At 45.1% G+C, this 22,374-nt stretch overlaps 1 protein-coding gene across 1 annotated transcript in view; it reads left to right on the plus strand.

Moving 5' to 3' along the window:
* The window catches only part of zfpm2a (zinc finger protein, FOG family member 2a), a 114,069-nt gene that overhangs the window by 90,782 nt on the left and 913 nt on the right, over positions 1-22,374 (plus strand). Inside the window, exons 6-8 of the mRNA XM_041943194.1 lie at positions 19,148-19,354; positions 20,069-20,296; positions 20,694-22,360. Of these exons, the coding sequence (XP_041799128.1) occupies positions 19,148-19,354; positions 20,069-20,296; positions 20,694-22,360 (2,102 nt within the window). The remainder of the gene's footprint in view (positions 1-19,147; positions 19,355-20,068; positions 20,297-20,693; positions 22,361-22,374) is intronic.

Genomic DNA, 22,374 nt, shown 5'->3' on the forward strand with positions numbered 1-22,374 from the left:
AGTCCAAGACCACAGTGGTTTGTTTCTAATGTGTCTTGTCAGTGAGTCACCTGTTAGAACAAATAAGCTCATAATCTTTACAATAAACATGATCATCCTAATTAATGCTATGCATACACAGGGATTTGTCCAATTAGGGACGCATATTTATATCCATAGGATGCTGATTTTCTAAATAGCTACATAGATATGTTGCTATTAAAAGCAACACACAATATATGTATATAATGCTAAATTTGCATTTTATGAATACTCTGCTATCAGTGAACAAACATTTAACATATTTCATTTGCTATTACCTCCTTTTGCACATGGATAATTGGGTGTGCATTTCCTTTCTAGGGTAAGTTGTTGTATTTTTTGCCTGTGAATGTTAAAATGACCTTGTGTTCCCCTGTGAATGCGTGCATCTGTCATGAAATTATACATTCCATCAGCCCTCATTGAACTGGGCATTGACTCTGTGCCGCAGACTCAGGCTCTGGCAGTGAATCTTGATTATGGATTCTGTGATATTGTAAATGACTTGAGATTCCTCTGAATGTTTCGGATTAATCGGTTTGTGCAGATGTGGTTCCCTTTTTGGTAGGCGCCATCTTGAACAGTTGCTCATTTCCATTCCGCCATCACATTCTGCATACAAAGCAGATTTCCAGATAGGTAATCCTTGTAAGGTTTTTAGAAGACAGGTTATTAGAGGATTGAGGGCTGTGTGTGTGTGTGTGTGTGTGTGTGTGTGTGTGTGTGTGTGTGTGTGTGTGTGTGTGTGCATGCGCAGAGGGAAATTATGTACATTTTTTAAGTTGGTGACAATGAGCTGTGTCTCAAGGCAGGAGACATAGTAACTGTCTCTTTTCACTTCTCACCTAACAACATCCCACCCCGTTAAAAATGAGCACACTCCAGGTACCCAGACACACACACACACACACAATCCCCACCTGCTCCCCCCGTCTCCCTCTCCACCGCCGCCACCCAGAATTCTTTGAAATGCCTGAGGCTAAAAAGCTGGTTACTCTCCTCTGGCTTGCAGCTCACAGCTCCAGATTATTCCTGAATGCCAGAGCTGGTCTGCCCCCATCATCCTGCAAACCGAACGCCCACCCCCCACCACCCAACCCTGCCTTAAACCTGGCTCTACCTGTCACCTGTCAGACGCACCCCACCTTTAAGTGGCCAGTTATTTTCCATTGGTTTTAGATGTCTTTCATATCATGGCTCATTAAAGCGCAGCACAGTAGGCAGAATATTTACATAGGCTACTGGGGAGGTTTTAATTTGCATCGGTACAGAGCATGACCGGAACTGAAGAGTGCAGCGCCAAAATGACTTTTTCACATGACACCCCCCTCTTCTACCGTCACCCTCCCTTTCCTCATCCATTCCCATATGAAAACATGTAGCTGGGCGTAATTGCTTGAACAGGGCACAAAGACGGAGACAGAGCCGTCACCGAGGGGACTGAGGGTTCTCCCAAGCGACAGACCGGGAGGCCAATCAAAGCCAGCAATGAGCAGTCTGGGGTTGTGATCATTCTACTGAATATATACCATTAGTCTCTTCAGAAAGTCCCAACACTTTCAGCCACTGCGCAACTTCCCAATTTTTTTTGTCTGGCTACTATATTCATGACTGAGTCCAGAATCAGACTATCCTGCCATCTGCAGCTCCACTTTCATCCCAGTAATGGCTGTGTTTATGTTTATTTAGTTAATTAGAGAATATTTCTCACTTTCAAATTGATACTTTAATCATTGCAGCTGAGCACGAGGTGTATTTAAAGCTGTAAAGCGTTAATTTGCATCATTATACCTCTAATTTTTTAATTGTTGTTGTTGTAATGGGCCTATGTTGTGGTCCTGGTTTGTCTTTTTACAGCTACAGTCCAAATAAGTCTTTCATTAATCTATATTCTGTGCTCTACTTCCAAATTAGGTTAGAATGTAAGCGCTCTGTTTGTACAGTAACTATGAAAGAGGTGGTTTCTTTTTTTGGGAGAGCAGGGGGAAGGCCCCGCTGCTAAATTATTTACATGACAAGATAGTCAAGCTGCCAACTTCTGCAATTCTATCTCGCACTGCGTATAGCAGAGGAATAACGTAATTTCCCACAGACAAGATTTTCAACAGAGATTCCCCCAAAAACAGCAGACCTTTCCCTGTTCGCAGCAGAGACTCCCGTATCAGTCGGAGATACCATTATCGGTCTCCGGTTCAAGATTCTATTCAAAAAGACAAGGAGGGATAGAGGCTAATATTGCCATAAGATGCTCTGTGTCACTCCCAGAATACACGGAGCACTGGGAGATTCAGCAGTTGCGGAGTCCGCTCCTCAAACATTTGCTCTCCTCCCACATGTCTCTAAGGACCCAGCACTACAAACTGGCTCCTGCAGATGCACTCCAAATAGCAGGCTGTTCATCATGCATTGTCATAGAATCATTCCCCAGCTTCGCCGCCCACCCCCACCCCCCCAACAATCCCCATGCCCATGTAGCCCCCCTTCTCTTCCCCACGTCCGCCGATGCTCCTGCTGGCCCTACATCCCATCGCAGCGCTCCGATATCAATCAACAGCAATGAGGCTGGCTCCGGCTTCCTCATCATCCCAAACAACGCCACGCCGCCCCTGCCCAGGCGCCACACCCCGGCAAAGATGGCCGGGATGCCATGCGGGACGGACGGACAGACAGACAGGCAGGCAGACAGACAGACACGCGGCCATGTGATTTCAGTGTAATTTTGGAAAGCATATTGTCTAATTTTGCCATCTGTCCGGGAGGGAACGATGGCAGCGTGGAGCTCATTTGCCGTCTGCTTGCTTTATTGCGGCTATACAGAACAAGTTTTTGGAGCAGGATGCAGGCCCGGGTGTGCAGCCCACTGGAGCTGAGAGGCGTGTCGATACAGGCACCAGGTTCCCACCACTCCATCATGGGCTACTGTGTGTCTGACATCCAGAGACACGTGCAAAACACCTCTGAATGCAACCGCGAGCACTGTTGCTTGAATTCTAAAACGTCACAGTAAAGAAAGAAAAAAATGTGATCCAAGAGCAAACTCTCGAGCGTTCGCTGGCCTCAAGTTTCTGAGGACAAGTTGGAAAAATGTTTCTCACTCTATGACAGTTTTGAGTTGTCTCTCATACCACCAGGCCATTATGAATTTGGTCCAGTTTGCGGCGAATGGTCATATAGACACACACACACACGCAGACGTACACACACACACACATCGCTGTCACACATTGTGGATCACGTCTGGTTCAGCTGCTCCTTGGCTCTGACATTAATACAGAGCAGATTGGTGGAGATCTGCAGCCCTTGTTGTTTGATCTTTCCTCCTCTTGCCACATTTCCTGGCACTGCCCCCCTGCCACACCGCGTGGCGCAGGCAGGACTGGCATGGCCTCAACGTGCCTGCCAGGTTTGTTCTCTGTCTTCTTCCCCTTCCAACTTATTCCCTTATGCCCGCTCCATGGATTCAGTTCCGCAAATTACAAGAGCTCCCCTACCCCCAGCGACAGCCCGGATTCAAGAGACCTTCAATCTACCAGTTTGTCTTCTTCAGAAAGGAGTGATGCTACCTCGGCCTGCGATGTGTCACTCGGTTGCTTTTTTACATGATAATTGTCCTCTGCACTGAATTAGGTTATTGTCCTCGTTCTCTTTTCCAAGTTTAGCGAAAAGATTCTCCTCTGAAAATCTCTTTTTGGAAAAAATTATTCCACCACATATTAGAAGTATTAAGTTGTAAGGCCATGACTAAACATCAGATACGGACCAAGCTGCACCTGAGAACAAAAGACATTCCTTAGCCAACAGTAGCTGCGGACTCGACTTGAACAAACACTGCACTCTCTTATCGACACCCCATCCTCTCCCATTCCCTATTTACTCAGGACCGTCATTTGGCCCATAATGCCTCAATAGAGAAATTGTTAAAAATGTCACAATCGAATGTATGAATTGAAAGCAAATACATCTTAGAGGTAAAGGCGGCATCAGTGCCTCCTGTTTAATCTGAAGTATTTGTTCAAAGAATAATGTCTGTGAGCGCGACGCAGTCGTGTCTTTTCTCTGCCATTCCTCCCGAGGTTGTGATTGGGATGGGCGGGAAAAAAGCACAAGCTAATTTGGTAATAACATTGCCTCGTGATGTCGGCACCCAATTTGCACGGCCTATCTGCCATTTTACAACAATCTGCCTTCCCTTTTATGAATCGGCATCAGATCTCAGCCTTATCTTCCCCCTTTTTTTGCGCTAACCACTTCATTTGTGACTAATGGCACACACCCGATCGTTATCCTTCTAATTTATTCCAAGTTTAAGATGAAGGGCTGGATAAGGTGCGAGAGACAATAAGTTGAAAAAGCCAGTGTGATGCCTCAGTTAATGAGGCACATCGTCTTTTTTTTTTTTTTTTGCGCCGCCGGGTCAAAAGCAGAACGCATGCTGATTGAGAGTGAAGGGAGGAAAACTGAGATGGCAATTCAGAAAAAGAGAGATCAGAGAGGGAGGGTGAACCGGGGATTTCTTCGGCGAAAATCAGCTTTTGAAGGAGATACAAGATCATCAGTGCTTTGAAATAGAAGCTCAGTTAGCACCTGGAGACGAGGGTTAGCCGAGGCCTTCATGGCAGACACTGACTCTGCGTGGATATTGCTGATGTCTGAGCTTCGGGAGCTGCACAGTCAGATGGACAGCAGTGAATCAGAGCTGTCAGCATGAGAGCCCAGAGCTCTTCAAGCATCTCAAATTGGGCTTTTTAGACATTGTGGGAATAGAAGTAATGTATGTACAGATCTTGTGCAATAATTTTAATAATAATAATTCTGAACAGTTAAAGCTATGAGGCTAAAAGTGATTTTCAAAAATCACGCTTCTCATTTGTGCATTTATCATCTGCCTGAATGTCTCTGAATCAATTTCTTACACATCAAAGGCCTCTATATTTAAAAAGATATATTTTAAATGAAAGGCAGCGCAAAGATACAGCACATAGCTAATGGTGAACACCGTTCATTGGTTTGGCTACTTCTCCCCCTCCGTCCACAGACGAATGAAAAGCTGCTCTCAGGAGTGAACATGGTGTCTTCCAGTGTGAAACACACAGGATCAGCCCGTCTCTTAGGCCTCCTGGGCAACATATGGAGCCCTCCAAGTTAGTGTTCAACTTCCCAACGGCTGTTGTGAAAACTGCTGCACTAACTGCGGCCCTCAGAGAGCTAATTAGAAGCCCTTGTGCATAAACCTTGCTTGGAAGTTGCTGTGGGCTGCAACAGCCCAACCAAGGCAGGATCTGTGCTGCCTGCAAGATAATAAACAAAATTTGCATATAATGTCAAAGTTTGGCATCCTTCAGCGATGGCCCAGACGCTCTAGTGGCAGACTTTTTGAGACACATTGATCAAAAAAGTTTGAGCAAAAACGTCTGATCATTCAAAGCGTTTGTGTGCGAGAGAGATGTTTGGATTCATTCAAGCATTTTTCTATTAGGATTCTGGATGCCTAAATCCTCACTAATTATCACTCCCGCCCTCCAGTGGTTTAAACTTGTGATTTGTAGCAGATAAAAAGCCCCACGTAAGGGATCCCTACAATACATATTTAGCTGTGGAGTAATTAAGCTGTATTAGACTTCATTCATACCTGCCAGGGTGTAATACCGCACTGTTACACAGTGTCGCTTTCAGTTAATGAAAACGTCTAAACCAGCATACATCTGGGATCACTATGCAGGTTCTAGCTCGACTGTATTTATCATGCGCTGTAAGCCAACACAATTACACAGACCTAACATAGTAATTGCTATGTAGCAGCTCTTACAATGGTAGAAATGGAATTACCTTGACAGAAAGCGTTAGTGGGTCTAGAGGGAAATGGTTGAAGAGGAGGAGAGGAGGAAAAGAAGAAGAAGGAAGGAAAAAAAAAAGCACAACCTTTTACCGAACTGTAAATCACGCTTCACTTTTAAGAGGTGGGAAAATAAATAATGTCTGAAAGTGCAATGATTTCAGTGATTTAGGGGAGCTTTTGAGAAGCGTATTACTAGAGGTGACAGCTTGTGGGAGATAGGCAGGTTGTGTTAAGAGGAAAGGATAAGAGGCTATGACATTATGTCTGCAGGGTTAAGGTGTCAGAGTCAAAGCGTGAACCACTATTACTGGATCAATACTTCTCAGTTTTGCACTTATCTCTGGCCCGATGGTTAGCAGCAGCTTTTCTGGATATACACAGGGACTAAATGCCACTACTGAGAGGGGGACTGCATACCTGCTCTATTTTCTGCAACTGGAGTGGATTGTTGTAACAGGAAATGTTAAATATTTGAGCTTTTTTTGCAGAAAATGTTAAATTCTCCGCTGGTTTGAAATGGGTTCATGGGCTCAGTGAAGGCTGAATATAGAACAGCACTATATTTTATTAAACACGTCTTTTAATTTTTGATCAAATACAGTTTTTTATGTTTCTGTACATTACGTTTTGTCAGCTGAAATGTGTCCTTAAGGAAAGTGAAGTCCGTCCTTTATGCTTTAGGTATGAAAACAAGTTGTACTCATGTCATGTCCGCTCTCTCGCGCAGGAAAAAGAAACATTGTCACAGCCAGAAACAAGGAAAAGTGTGTACTTTCAAGTCTTTCATTAAACTTCTGAAGCTTCTGAGTTAATCCTTGCTGTACATAGAACAAAAACTCAGCATTCAACAATTTAAAAAAGCCGAGCGAGAGAGGGACAAGAGAAGCGAGACAGAGAGAGAGAAAGAGAGAGAGAGTGGAGGGGGGGACTGGCCTGATCGCTACATATTCATATTCCTATGCAGGCGTTATCACTTAAAAGGCTTTCTAATTACAACAACAAGACAAAAACTCCTTGGATTCCTTCCAGACCCGCTAAATGATAAAATAAGCTTGCACTCTCTCTCCTTCTTAATCTCTGCAAAGCACCTTGGAGCCTCATCTCCCAAATACAGGCGAATGAATGTGAAAATGCCATTTAGAGATGCAGGTGTGACATTTGATAAGAAACTTCTGGATTAAATATGTTCTGCTAATGAGGAACCCAGCTACCCCATCAGGGCAAACTATTGGTGGGATTGTGTGCGCGCTGATAACATTCCACACGCAAACATCCAAATTCATTATTAATAAACAGCCGCAGTCTCTCTATCACACAGGAAGTCTGGATCCTTCAGTGGAGAGACAGGGATGTTGCGTCTCATTAGGAGAGGCTAAGGAAAAGAAGGGGGAGGTACGGGCGGGATAGGGGTGTATGTGGCAGGGTAGGGGTATCAACTGTTTTCATATTTAGCTGTTTGGGGCTTTTTTGGGGAGGAGGGGGAGAGACAATTTCAAAGCGTATGTTAATGGTGCATTGAATGTTGGAACAAAAGGGTTGAAAGTTTCAGGGGATCTGGCAGTGAATGTAATTCTCTGGCTATAGCTAATACGGAAAAGAGGGGATAGCAGGCTAAGCCATTGGTGCAGTATACTGGGAAGTCCCTGGCCCCAGCTTGACATTTATAACGATTTGGAGAAGATTAAAGCCGTATTACTGCTGTAGTCCATAATGTGGCTCTGTAATGAGGTGCGAGTGCATTACAGTCCTGTGGAAGTTAGCGGCTGCTTCAGACCTTTAAAAGGAAAGACACAGAGAGAGTGGTTTCAAAGAACACGGGTACTTGAGTGCACCGTGGTCATCTCCAGCGAGAGACTCCGAGGTTGGGAGCCGGAGCGAGAAGGGACTCCAGAGGCCCGCCAGAGGAAGCTGAGGCTGCCACTGTTGACGACTTGTCAGTCTAAACCAGCTTAGTTCAGCCAGCCAGCAAAGTGTCTCAGACTGACGGGCAGCACTTTGTTATTTGGACCAGTAACTGGAGGTCCATGTCTGCCGCCTGGAAATATTTTATATTCAAATAGAAATTAGAAATGGAATGTGTTATTTCAGGCACAGCGTATAGCGGTGCACTTTTTTTTTAAGGTGCATTCAAACTCTGAGAATAAAAACAGCTTTAGGAATTCAGCCAGCTCTCTGTTTTGACAATTATTATTTTTGGCCTGGTGGCTTTTTTTTTTGACAGCACATAGTAAAAAGGACAGTGGTGCCAATTCTAAAGCCAGCCACGGACAAATGAATATTCTAAAAGGTGTTAAAAAATGCATGCATTATCTGCAAAAATAAAAACACAGGTAATTTCGCGTTAGCGTGTGCAAATGAAGGTTGCAGGTGTCGTCCGTCCATTTAAACGCTCTTTATGATGTTAATTAGTTGTTAGCGTAATTTTCCAGCCTCCGCTATCAAGCATGAGAAGTTCAGAGACCTGCTGTTAACTGAGAGTCAATGCCATGGCACCGTTTCAAGAGCTCCCAAACAGGACGGCCAGTGATAACGAACAGGTGATGGGGCCTGATGCCTATGGCAGCAGGATATTACAAAGACAATTGAATTCGTGGGGAGAAATGAATCTTCTGGACAGCATATCAAATGTTAAAACAACACACATTGCATGCAATTTGCTTATGCAGGAGGGTGATAAAGTGTGCTTATTTAAAAGATAAACAAAGGGGGGATCTAGTGCAGTAAATTGTGCATGTGTGTTTATTCCCTATGAGTAACGCCAGAGGTTTATAGTCCCAGACACAGGCAGCCGTGCTTTATGGCTCCTCTGTTTGTGTGATAGCAGTATTTATGATATTGGAATTTATGTTGTACTGTATTCACACTGTCTGGTGCTAGTGGTGGTCTGTATTTAAATGTACTTAAGTTGATTTGGTGTTTGTTGTGTTTGAGCAAATGCCTTTGACTGATGTCAGTTGTGGCAAGAGGTCAGATTCATTATCCCCACCGTGCTGCACGCAGGAATCCGGCCTCCCAAGGTTAAATTCGACATTCCAAGTTTTTCTGGAGGAACGAAAGCCATCCGAATAGAGAGGAGTTTCATCTCCTCAGCCCCTGCTCCAGCTAATCTTCACCCCTCGCAATAACATTTCCACTCTGGTTCCTCCGACTCCAGACATATTTGCTCTCCCTTGCTGCTTGTGTCCTGTTAAGATTTAAACAGCAAACATAAAATGTGGCAGATAACCTGCGCGAAGCTTTGGAGAGACTTGACTCCGAACATTATTTTAAAGACCAGATCTGAGAGCTCCGGCGCAGCAGTCGGGAGCGATTATCTGCTGTGATCCCTCTCCGATGCACCAAAGTCATTCATCTGCCGATCCTCCACCCCCCGCACACACATGCAGCCCTATGCAAAGGCAGACCCCTAATCATGTCGACACCGTGTGTCAGTGCCGTGGATGAGCAAGGCCTAGAGATGAGAACGGCTCTGTAAACATGGGCAGGCAGCAGGGAGCTTCCCTCTCCCCCCACGCAGCTCGGAATAAGCAAACGGGAAGATTTAGGGATTTTGCCGGGGCCCAACTTTGTAGTATCGGCTCAGGGTCTTTTTCGACGTTTTCCGGGGTGCTGCCTATGGGATATTGTTCTTAGCTTATGAAGTGCCGCCCGCCCGTTATAAGCTGTGTGTCTTTTGTCAATAGTATTACAATTTTGGAGCTGAATCTTTTTTTTCCTCTCTACTCCTTTTGGATTTAACTCTTCAGTATCTGCTTTGGTCCACATATTGTGTGCATATTCTGTCGCTGACCTTTGCTGTTGACCTCTAACATTCAGATAAACCAGCAGAATCTTTATGAGGACCTCTTATTATACTGCTGCAGCCATTTTTCATTTGACCTCTATATTCATTGTAGTCAACTTTTTTTTTTCCAGCACTGTCGATTATGAACTATCATGACAGACTAGTAAATCTAGTGTGCATCAACTGTGTGCATTCCATAAACAAGCTAATACAATTGGCTGTATCAAATGGGATGTATATTAACAACAGTCAACTGTGCTCTCTCCGCTGTCAGGATTCTATTATGGAGCATGCTCCCGCCCCTTGTTTTGATACAGCGGTAATTTAAAGACCGATCTTAATTGACTTATTTTTTCCGCATGTCTGTCGGAGCTTGTGCATGCACTGCAATAAGAGTCTTGTTTCTTTATTGGGCCACACACAATGTACTGAGTTCAATTTTACCATTCATAATGAATGCAGCCTCGCCATTCAAATGCAGCCATAAGCACACAGCAGATAAGAATTTAATTAAATGTAGATTAAAACCAAACAGGAAAACACACTGGCTGATAATTTTTTATCACGTCCCCTGGTCATATTTTTTTCCCTCATACTTTCGACTTGTTCTTCCTTGGGCTACATCTTTTCAGCTTGCCAAAAGTGGCAAAACACCTCACACATCTCACCGTGGCGCCGTGAGATTGTGTAAAATGCAAAACGAGGGGCGGTCACACGATTAATCAGAATCCTCGTGTCTGGGGAGGATGGAGGCTGGCGGAGGATTGAGGGAGGGGGGGAGGGGGTGTACTGGGGTGCAAGGAAGGAATTAGTTGCTTCATCCCAAATTTGCATCATATTCCAAAGGACAATCCCAGCACTGTAGGCAAGGGGAAACATATCTCGCTCTCTGCAGGAACAATTAAATATTTTCTACAATGCTGAATAAATGTCACCTTCAGTATCAAATTGTCCATACTTGCTAAACATGGTGTTACAGTGAGTGCCTCGAAAGCATGCCTGAGCAGAGAGAAGCCACAATTTTAGATGTGGACCACAGCCTTAGCTAACAGACTGTAACACACATTCAGGAGCAGTTCACCTCAGGCACTAATAGTGTGTTGAACTCCACTGGGGATACCAGTGAGCAAGAGACAACTGCAGCCTTGTCAGGGATTTCCCACTATTGAAACATAACACCCGGCTGCTCAATAACATATTAAACTCAGTTTTAAAAAAAGAGGAAAAAAAAATGTTTGTATATTGTGAGAATTGTCCTTTGTCATGTACTTAAATTATCGTAAATCTGACCGAAAGGCCTTCTCAAATATCAGAATTCAGCCCTGGTGTTAATGCTCAAGTATTTAGATTTTTTTTTTTTTTTTTCAGAAGAAATACATTAATTTCCCACCATCTGGCGTACTTATCATGTAGCATATTTCACTTGCATCCAGCTTTTCTAACAGTTTCAGACAGCTGTTGGCAGAGGCATTTACCTGAATGACTTGAAAGGTAAATTCTGCTCTTCAAATGACAGCTTTTTTAATCAGAGGCGATGGTCTCGTCTTCTGCGTACGTACACAGATTTTCAGTGGCGTGCTCAGAGTCGACACCTCAAAATTTGCAAGGCTGTAAATGATCATTTGGAGAGATTTTAAATTGCTGTGATGTTACGAGTGCTGCTGTTGCGTTAGCAGAAAGGTTAGAAACGTGGTCTTGCTAACATGGCAGTGGACTTTAGCTCTCGTGCCATCCCTGCCACCTCCACAGCGGCTGACACCGCCGTGCCGCTGCCTGCCCGGCTATGCCCGCGCCCGCCTGCCCATCGCGCTGGTGCTGCATCTCAGTTCCACTCTATTACCCTCACGCAGGCGATTGGCCTTTTCTGTGGGGAAAAGAGCAATTTCCTGTCGCAGTCTGTTTGATCAAGTGCTAAACCCTTGTGATCAATAGAGAGACAGATGTCGGCTCCAGATGGCCGCGTGGTGATACCTGGGGCAGCGCGGGGGCTTGCCAGGACGACAGAATGGCAATGAGCAAGGGCAGCGGCTGTGCTCCCGATGTCCCAGCCACCGAGACACAATGTGACAAACGCAATTAGGCCTTTTAGCTGCAGATTATTTATTTCTCTCGCAAACCGACAGAAAATTTAATTAGCACATACTTTAAGCAATATGTAGAATTACAGGGGTGCAGAGACAGAGGGCATGCTGGGATGTTGCACCGGTGACTGCTGTGTGTGTGTGTGTGTGTGTATTCTTTCTGTGTGTTGCTGTGCTGTGAACACCAAATTAGCAAGCTCGTAAATAAGGCACAGGAACACTTTGCGAATAAGAAAAATGCATGTTTGAAGGCACAAATCAATAAGTATTCATGAAGAAAAATACACAACTTCATAAATTCCTTCCCCGTGACCAGATCAATAATGTTGAATTTCAAAATGGATGACAGGTGCATCTCCCTGGCTCGCTGTCCTTCTGGAGAGGAAAAAAATAACTGCCAGCACCAGAAGGCCAAAATAGACCTTTCCAAAGAGGAGAGACAGAGGAGGAGAGAGGCTCCCATTTTTTAAACGGCAAGCATTTGCATTAGGGCTGGCATCCACCATACACCCCCTCCACCACTACACACACACACACACACATACACCCACACACTTAAAAACACACACAGGCACACGGACTGGCCAGCCAGCCCATGTGGCGTAGGGCCGGAGCCATGTTGGAGGAACCACTGAGGCGCGTGGCGATGGCGCTCTGCTCTCCCAGGAAAACTGAGCTTACCGGCGTTGGCCCTCCGCCGTTCACCTGCTCCCGCCGAGGCATGATGGGTAGGGGGACATGGGCCATGAGGCCGCAGCTGGAGAGGAGGGAGGGGTAGGGTCTGCTGCAGTGCTCAACACAGCGGCGCCCTGTCACGAGGGGTCTTCTGGTCCCATTAGCAGGGCTTGGTCAGGACGGGCCCCCAACCAGCCTGCCGCCGCAGCAGGGGCCGCAGTAAACACATGTCGGCCGGCCACAACCAGGACACAGGCAGCACTACCCACAGAGAAGGATGGCTAATAGAGTGCTCAATGGGACAAACCTGTCCAAATAAAGAATAAAGCGGAGTGGAGCGGCGAGGAGAGGAGCCAGTCAGAGCTTTCCTTTAATAGTCTCCTCCACTTTACTGTGGACAGGGAGGAGCTGACTGTGTGTGTGGCAGCTAATGAGGAAGAACAGCTTTGTACCGTAGGAATTTGTGGCTGGTATTGTCTCAGACTGACAGCACAGTACTCACATGTTACCTGCCATGTAGAAACTGTAAAATGTTCTCAGCAGCTGTTGGCTGTTCACGGGAGAACGTTTCATGAAAAAATTAAAACGTCAAAAAGAAAATGATTTTGATTGGGATTTTTTTGTGCATCTTAAAACAGTTTGTTAGAAAAAATTATAGTAGCACAGGTGATGTTTAGAGTGTTAAATACTCCTCTTTTTAATACATTTCAGTAGAAAATGAATACATTTGTATGAGGAATTAAAATCTAAATAAACTGCTGTTGCACTTTAATAGAACAAGAAATATCTGCTAATTCACATTCAGCTATTTTTTTTTCTCCCCTCAAAAATTATTACAACCCTATACCAGGCAAAAACACCCCCCCACCAGTATCTGTCACACTGTGCTGAAAAAGCTACATGAATCTCCAGAGATCAGCCAGAGAAACTCTTTTCATTTCAAACTGAAACATTTAATTTTTACTCTGTAAAACATTTGCTGAATCACATCAGTGCCAGTTTTTTGGGGGGTTTTTTTCAACTGTTTTTGTGATGTTCAAACAATTCATAAATGTGTGTTGAATGACATTGTTCGGTGTGCTGGGCTGCTTTTATGTCTTTGTTGCCTGTGAATGTATACTATTGAGAGAGCGGCATGTATGAGGCTCCCCTGGGAGGACTTTTTAATTTGTGGATTCTGACCCGCGTGCCATTCGCTCGAGGCCATCCATGAGCTCTCGGTACTGGCTATATCTGCAAAAACACTTGATGCTAAAATTAGTCTGGACGCTGCGGTGCAAAAGGAGGGAAATCTGGGGGTTTTGAGTGTCAGGCAAGACAAGGCAAGTCGGGCATCTGTAAACACATATTTACTGAACAGTATTTATTTCCCTGGAAAATAGGAGATTTTTTTTTTTTTTACTGCTACAATTTTGAAATTTTAGAAGCAAAACGCAAGATTTATTGAAAAGCGACAAAGGCATTCCTGCCTGCTTAATTACTGTCAGAACTTAAATGCACCAACAACACACAAAAGAGTATTAAATGTAAAAAAAAAAATCTTAAAAACATTTTAGTCCCACATTTAAGCTTACACAACATAAATTTCAAGCAAGAATCAAGTGAAAGTAAGGTGAGAAGAATGCCTTTAGATCCAAATGCTTTCTCATGAGAGTAAGAGCTTCAGCACCTACCTGCAAGGATGCATAGGCAGACTGGCGTCTACGCTGCTCTGCCATGTCTGAGGCGTCTCTGCATCACCGCAGCCAAACACCCACCGGCTGCAGCTTCAGCATGAGAAGAGTGCCTCCTAGTGGCCGAGATGAAACATGAGAAGGAGGAGGTGGAGGAGAGTGACGGAGAGATAGAGAGGGAGAGAGTCAGTCTGTGTCAGTGCCTTAGTGAAATAATAGTAGAGTCAGCTAATTCTAGTTTAGTGTACCGTCAATAATAGTAAGCTTGTTTGACCCTGTGAATGATGTTCCCGCTCGGGTCTAACTCAGCGTTTTCCTTTCTGCTGCTTGCTTGCTCCGGCCAGGGATTGTGACGGCGGGGTTGACAGCCATGAGTCATCCTAATGTGTTCAACTCTGATGATCCAGAAACAGTCCAAATATTTACCAGTATTCATGAGGAGGATTTGTTGAGTGTTTGTCGCAACACCGTCTGCTGTCAGGTGCAGATACAGATATTATTCATCCGCGATTTGTGATAAATATTTTCACAAGACCCAGGGAAGTTGACTGGGAAGTTGTTTTGTGTGCTTGCGCTGTCATTTCCGCCTCCGCCTATGACAAAAGCTTTGGTAAATAAAGAGCCGGTGGTTAACGACATGCAGCTACTTGATATTCGAAGGTGCGAGGAGCTCGTTCCCATTTGACCAGGAGGAGTTGGAGCTGATTTGAAGACAAGGAGAGTAGAGGTCTTTAATTACAACCCTCTCTGTGGCTTCAGGCGCCACTGGCCTCACTTCACAATTAAGACCAGCAGTTAGTGCAGGGCCGAGAGACAAAGACGAGAACTTTGAGGGCCAGAATAGCCAAAGCAAGGGGAAAAAAGCAAATAAACATCAGGCTTGACAAATAAAATGAGACTAACATGCATAATCTGGTTGATTTTTTCTCTATAAAATGTATAAAACGGTCATCAAGCACTTCTATAAATAAGTGTACGTAGCAGACCTCGTTCGCAACCGCTCCTGTTTTTCAAGGTGCAGCGTGATGCTTTATAATGCACGACCCTGTGATGCATTCAGGTAATGCCAATGGGCCACTGTTAGTTTTCCCAGAAGCCCCATCCAACCCCTCCCATTATATGTGGCTGTGGTGCAGTGGGACTGTACTCCAGTGCTGTAATGGCCTCTGCAACGGTAATGTGTTTGGACAGATGGGAGAGGCAAGTGCTGATGTGCTTAACTACGCATTTTACAGCTAAACTATTAAAGAGTTGTGCTGTTTACACACCAACATTTGAATACCTGTCTTCAGGCCAGTTTAATTATCCGGGCCCTTCTGTTATTTCTGCTGCTTTGTTGTCTCTCAGCTTTTGCACGAGGCATGAGAGATTTGTTTGCAGCTTCATTAAGATATGGTGGTGGTAGCCGTTTGCAGGGAGCAAAGAAAAAAATTATTCCTGCTCAAGTATCTCATACTCTATTCTCCCTTCCTCCCCCATACATATACAGATACTGTACACATCCGTTTTCTTATAAAGTCATTTAAAGTGAGAAAATTAAAAAATGTCCTGTGATGCCTGCACTTTGAAATCTCTCGGGGCTTTAGGCAAAGGGGAGGGGACGCACGCCCTGCGATTCATCCTGAGACATTTGATTAGTTTATAAGTACTTATAGGGGGGAAAGGGTTTGCATTATAATTTTGTTTCATGAATTCCTTCATATGTTCATCTTCAACTGCATGTTCAAATAAAGCATTAATCAAAGGGAAGAGAGGAAGAGGGCATTTAGCCAGCAGAGCCATAGTCTCTGGGCTTCAGTGAGCTGGTGGATATGGTATTGAGAGACTGTAGGAAGCAGTGGTTTTTAATTATCTGGACTACGTACAGGATGCCGTTTTTGATTGTTTTAATGAGGCAGCTGGCCTATTGTCTCCTCTTAATTCCTCCATTGTTTTTAGAATATGTCATAGTTCTTTATTCTTTTATCAGGTGCTCTGCAGGAGGATTTAGACAATAGCCTTCATTCCAACTGCATTGGCCACTGCACAAAGGCAGCTCACTGCAGACAGTTTGCAGGCAAACAAGTGCAAATCACAAGCTGCACTTTTCACAGCCTTTTCCCCAGTTTCACGACTTGTGGTTTTGGTCTTTTGCTCTAATTCTTGACCCCCCCAGCACCCTCCTTGCTCCCTTATTTATACAGATCATGCCATTGTCATAGGTGGCTCACCTGCGTTTCTGTGATTTAAATCACCTGTCATGAAAAGGCTGACAGAGGGAAACCATGAGACTTTCGACAGAGCTCCTTCATGGAGCATTGTTTTTGGCTGTTGCCCACCTGACGCCTCTGTGATGTCTGGTTTCTATGCCTTGCACCTCCATATGTGCTTGAAAATGACATGTTTCTGCACAGTATTCTGTACACATCGCTTAGTGCATACATGCACTGTATTTATGCATATGTACTTGTATTTGTTACAATCATGATGCATTTCAGAAAACAGTCAAAATACAGACACGTAATGCACAAAACTGCAGTAAAAACAGTCAGAAATCTGAGCAAAACAGCGTGATTTCTAATTCTGATGACAATGTAAGGCTAGTTTAAACCCTAATCCTGCAGCCAGAGCACATGTATCTCACTACCTTGTCTTGGTTGAGTGACTGTAACAAGTGCTGCCTCAGTGTTTTTGTGAAGCTCAGTAAAACTGGGACATGCAGTCCTAAAACTCACTTCCAGCATTCTCACACACAACAGATGGATCTGTAGCATTCTTGGCTGAAGGGATGCAATCTGAGTACATATTCTGCTGTCAAAATGCAGTAAAACATTTTCATCAGACTCCACGTAATCTGCTTCATTTTCAGCTGAGGAGAGCATACAGTATCTTTGATTTGGATTGATCCAAAAAACACTGATTTGTATCTGCGCATCAGGGCCTAGTTCATAATTCTCTTTGTAAGCTGAGCGCGTCTGAACTAAAAGATCCATTCGGAGGAGAGAAACTTTTGTGGCTATGACTGCGATATATTCCCCGCCATTGTCAGTGGCAGTTTGTATCTACCTTGATGGTAACTTGGGCAGACAGTGGAGAGGAGTTTTGTTATTTTAATTAGGAGATAAAAATTCAAAGGGCCTCTCCAGGCAGTGTGTGGTATGACAGAATCAAAACGATGAAGTGGAGCGGCCTGAAGTGTGTGTCTCGTCACAGCAGATTGGCCGACAGATAGGCACTGCTCTTTAAAGAGGCGCTGACATGCACACGCTCACGCGGGCACACACACTCACACACACACACACTCACGGGGAGGAAGCCTGCACACAAATGGGACTTTGAAAGATAGCATATTTTAATACTATTTCACTCCTTTGACACGTTTGTGCTGGTCTAATTTTCAGTGCTTCACCAGCAGATAGGAAGGGCTAGGAAGGTTTTAATCAAAACAGTGATGTGAAATCTGAAATATTCAATTTTGAATTGAAATAATGGGGCAATTCATTCTAGAAACTTAACAATGATTTATACATAATGCATGACGTTGTAGTGTAGAGTCACAGTGGCTCTGTTTCCCTCCCCTGGTTTTCTAACGTCTAATAAATCCACAGAAAAGTGGATTGTTTTCACACAGAGCCTTACTCGAGCACCTTCTCCATGTCTACAGGGCGGTTTTAAACCTGGTGATTCGTAGGTTTTGTGTAAACATGAGTAATCAGTGTTCCACATGTGTGGGGGCTTTCTAGCTGCGTCCCCCTGCCTTCGCACCTCTCCTCAGGACTCTCTTTATTCCACATCAGCCAGGGCTCAAATCACATGTCCCCTCTCAGCCTGACACTCTGTCGGTATGTTTGCACATCTTTGAAAGCTAACAGCGTGCTTTAATTAATTGTCCAGCTTTCCTCAGAAACAATGTCCTAATTCTGCCATTTAGCAGTAGCGTATCATAGTTTGTTGTTATCTCCCCAGCCAGATTTCTGTAAATAGTCATATTAAAAACTTTAATCTCTTCAATGGAAAATGAAGTGCAGCTGAAAAGCCTGTCATGTGCTGAGATAAATATTATCTAAGCTAAAACCTTCACTCTCTCCCTCTACCCCCCCACCCCCCTGTCTTTCTCCTGCTCCCTCCCCCTTTCTCTGACTTAATGAATATGTTCAGAAGATTTCAGAGGAATGCTTAATCCCAAAACACAACAATCTAATAATATGGAGGACCTGTCTCAGTGTTCAAGCTGACAACAGCACTGTAGGCTACAGTTTACCCCAGCAAGGTTCGCCTTGCTTCTGGATATGAGCGCCAGTAGCCTAAAAAGACGTTTGAGTGACAATAAAAGAAATTACCTTTTAAAGGGGTTTTTCACTCAAATTCCCAAAACATATTTTCTTATTTGCCTTCAATTGTGTAGTTGTGGTTTTAGATATCTGTCCATGAGATTTCTGCCTCGGTGCCAAAACCATGGAGGTGGCTAGAATTGCATTTGTAGTTCTCAGAGAATTGAAATTTAACATTTAAAGCGTTAAAAAGCAGTGTGTCTTTCTGGGAACGGTGTCTCCGTTAGTCTGTATAATCTACAGACGTCACTGTGAACCGTTTTCATTGGAACTACAGAAAAAATAGTCCTTATGAAAACTGGTGCCAGCATCCTCTGTTGATTATCCAGAGTAATGTGGGCACTGATTTTGGAAAGGAATGTTGCAGCTTAAATTTCTAAATGCCGTTTTTCAAAGTTTTGAAGACCACAAACGGGAAATTCCATTCACTTTTACTGAACCAGTGTATCAACAAAAATCTGAAAAAGTGAGAATATAATGTTTTTTTTTTGTAATTTTGGTGAACTGCTGGTAAGCCAATCTTATAATTCCTGGAGAGAGACAGTCTTAGACTTTGGAATAATCCAACTTTTCACCTGTTTCAACTACACAGTTATAAAACCAGCAGGCTATTGAAATAGTGAGTCTTTGAGATGTTGTGCACAATTTCTGATGTTGCGTAATGCCCTGACATTTAAGTCAAGAATTACTCATGCGTATATGCAGCAAAGCTTTTTCTTCTCTCGCAGCAAGCATTTAAACGTCTCCTCTATCTCTGTTTTGTCCAGGTGGCCAACTGTGGTGCACTACCACCAAGAACATGATGGAGGGCGAGGAGCTGGTGGCGTTTGCGGTGGACTTTGACTCGCGTCTGCAGGCGGTGAACCACATGTCTCTGAGCGAGGGCATGTACCCAGCCAGGCTGCTGGACAGCATCCAGCTCCTGCCGCAGCAGGCCGCAATGGCTTCCATCCTGCCCACCGCCATCGTCAACAGTGAGTGTCTGCGCACCGACACGAGCACACGTACACAGAGCTGGAACGAGACGTGCTTTTGTTTAGACACACGAAATCACACATGCATGCTCTTGTTCTTCCTCCCTTTCTGTCTCTCTCTCTCTGTCTCACACACACACACACACACACACACACACACACACACACACACACACACACACACACACACACACACACACACACACACACACACACACAGTCCACAGCCTGCACTCAGTCACCTGCTTAACAAGGAGCGTCGTCTCCGCCGGGCGTAGATTAACCCAGATGAGTCTCTGCACTGGAGATAAGAGCCATCGACCTTCAAGTTTTGGGTTCACATAAACACACTGACGCTCGAACTAATGTGTTAATTGCAAAATACACGCCTCATGCAAATAGTGTGTTTGTTTACTTAGCGAAGGCTATCTGGGTTCAGCTCAACAGGGAGGCTTCTGTAAGCAGATGGTCCAGTGTTCTTGTTTGCCCTTGAGAAAGGGCACCAACCCAGTGGTAGCAACACAGCGATATGCAGCAGCTGAGGATTTGGTGGAAAAGCCTTTTAACACAGGCTTTCAGAGTCAGAACTGTAGAAGAAGAGGAGTATGTGTGTATGAATCTGTGCAAGCTCTTTATCTTTATACTTATGAAATATGAAAGTACTGTATATATCCTGATATCATGTCCCCTTTGTCCCCATCCTTGTGTCTCCAGAGGACATCTTTCCCTGCAAGGCTTGTGGAATCTGGTTCCGGAGCGAGAGGAATCTGCAGGCCCATCTGATGTACTATTGCAGCGGGCGGCAGAGGGAGCCAGAGACAGTCGTGGAGGAAAACGACAGCGGTCCCCATCAGACCCCCAGTATCTGCCCATTCCCACAGTGCAACAAGAGCTTCTCTGGAGCCAGGGCCCTGGAAATGCACTTGAGCACCTCACACAGTGGTGAGGGACAATGTCATGGATCTAAGAGTTTGCACAGAAACTAGATTTTTAATTTCCTATTACACTTACGTATATATACAGATAGATATATATATTATGCCTTGAAGATGGCTACTTTCAATCATTTTTTAAAAGAAAGGGGGTCAAAAGTGTTGTTAATGACACCGGGACAGTCTTTTAAACAGGTTTGGAAAAATGACTGTCATTTCTTTTCAGAAATACACATATCCTGCTGTCAGCTCGCATAGTTGACAGTTTATCCTTGAGCAAAAAAAAATCTAGTGGATGGGAATAAGCTTGGCATAATGCATGAGCGTTTGATGGTTTCTACAGTTAACTCTAAAGGAGAAGTGGGAGGCGAGATTCTGAGCATTTCTCCCTTTTATCTCCTTCACAGGTGTCAAAATGGAAGAGAGCCTCCCTCCTGGCACCAGCTTGAAATGCACAATCTGTAACTACACGGCAGATTCTCTTATTACATTCCAGCATCACATCATGTCTCACCTGTCACAGGCGGCCTTCAGATGCAATCACTGCCATATCAGCTTCCAGAGCCACAGGGAACTCTTACAGCATCAGGACTTACATGGGCACGGCAGCAAACTTCACAGGGAAGGCGACGGCACTGAGCATTCCCCCAGGGGGCCTGAGGAAAGCCTCCAGCAGCAGCAGCAGCAGGCCCGCGCTGAGCTGGCCAACAGGAAGGATGCTCTGCTGGGAAGTCCCAAAGGGGCCCTCAATAAGGAGACCAGCACAGACGGGGAGGCTGACAAGGCTGAGAAGAAGCCCATGCTGTCGGTTCAGAAGGGAGAGGCCCACCCAGGCAGCAAAGCCAGTTTTTCTTACACTAGGATCAAGTCTGAGCCCTCCAGCCCCCGGCTGGCCTCATCCCCTGTGCAGCATAACATGCCTACATTTCCCATGGGCCCCTTCTTGTCTCAGTTTGCTTTCTCCCAAGACATTTCAGTAGTCCCACAGGCTTCTGAGATTCTGGCTAAAATGTCAGAGCTAGTTCACCGGAGGCTGCGCCATGGAGGGAACAGCTATCCACCTGTCATCTACAGTCCTCTTATGCCCAAAGGGGCCACCTGTTTCGAATGCAATATCACCTTCAGCAACTTGGACAACTATTTGGTCCACAAAAAGCACTACTGTAACAGCCGCTGGCAACACATGGCAAAGTCCCCGGACTTCTCCGCCCTCTCAGATAAGGTCCCCGAGGCGGTGAGCCCCAACAGCGGCCACAGTTCTGTTAGCATGTTGGCCGGCTGCCACCCTACAGAGGCCGACAACCACCTCATGCAGTCCGCCTGCCTGAACTCCAATGTGTTGGACATGATCAATGCTGGGGCTAAAGGGCCTGATAAGGATCTAGCAGGACAGGTGAAGAAGGTGTCTACCCCGACTGGGGCTGAGGAGAGGCTGAACGGAAAACAAATGGAGGGGAAAAGCCCCAGTACGGGTTTGGTGGAAAGTGACAATGACCCAACCAAGACAACCTGCGATGCCTGCAATATCACTTTCAGCCGTCACGAGACCTACATGGTCCACAAGCAGTACTACTGTGCCACCCGTCATGACCCACCCATGAAACGCATGTCCACCAACAAGGTACCCTCCATGCAGAGAACCATGAGAACCCGCAAGCGCAGGAAGATGTATGAGATGTGTCTCCCTGACCAGGACCACCAGAGGCCTCCTATGGGTCAGCCAGGTTTCCTCGGGGTTCCTCCTATGAACCCTTGTACATCCCAGGAAGCTGTAGAGAGCCTTGCAGACCGCTTCCACCCCCGCTGTGACATCTTCCCAGGTATGGTACCCAAGCACCTGGAGGCCTCTCTGACTGTCACTAAACCTATTCTGGCTCCCAAGTGCAATACAGTGGAGCAGCAGGAGCTGGACGCTCCCATTGATCTCAGCAAAAAGTGTTCGCCAGTCCCCGACAAGACATGTAGCTCACCTAAAAGACTGTTGGACTATCATGAATGTGCAGTTTGCAAGATAAGTTTTAACAAAGTGGAGAACTACCTGGCGCACAAACAGAACTTTTGTCCTGCAACAGCAGCCGCCGCCGCCGC

Source organism: Chelmon rostratus, chromosome 8 (assembly GCF_017976325.1).
Source record: "Chelmon rostratus isolate fCheRos1 chromosome 8, fCheRos1.pri, whole genome shotgun sequence".
NCBI classification, from domain to species: Eukaryota; Metazoa; Chordata; class Actinopteri; order Chaetodontiformes; family Chaetodontidae; genus Chelmon; species Chelmon rostratus.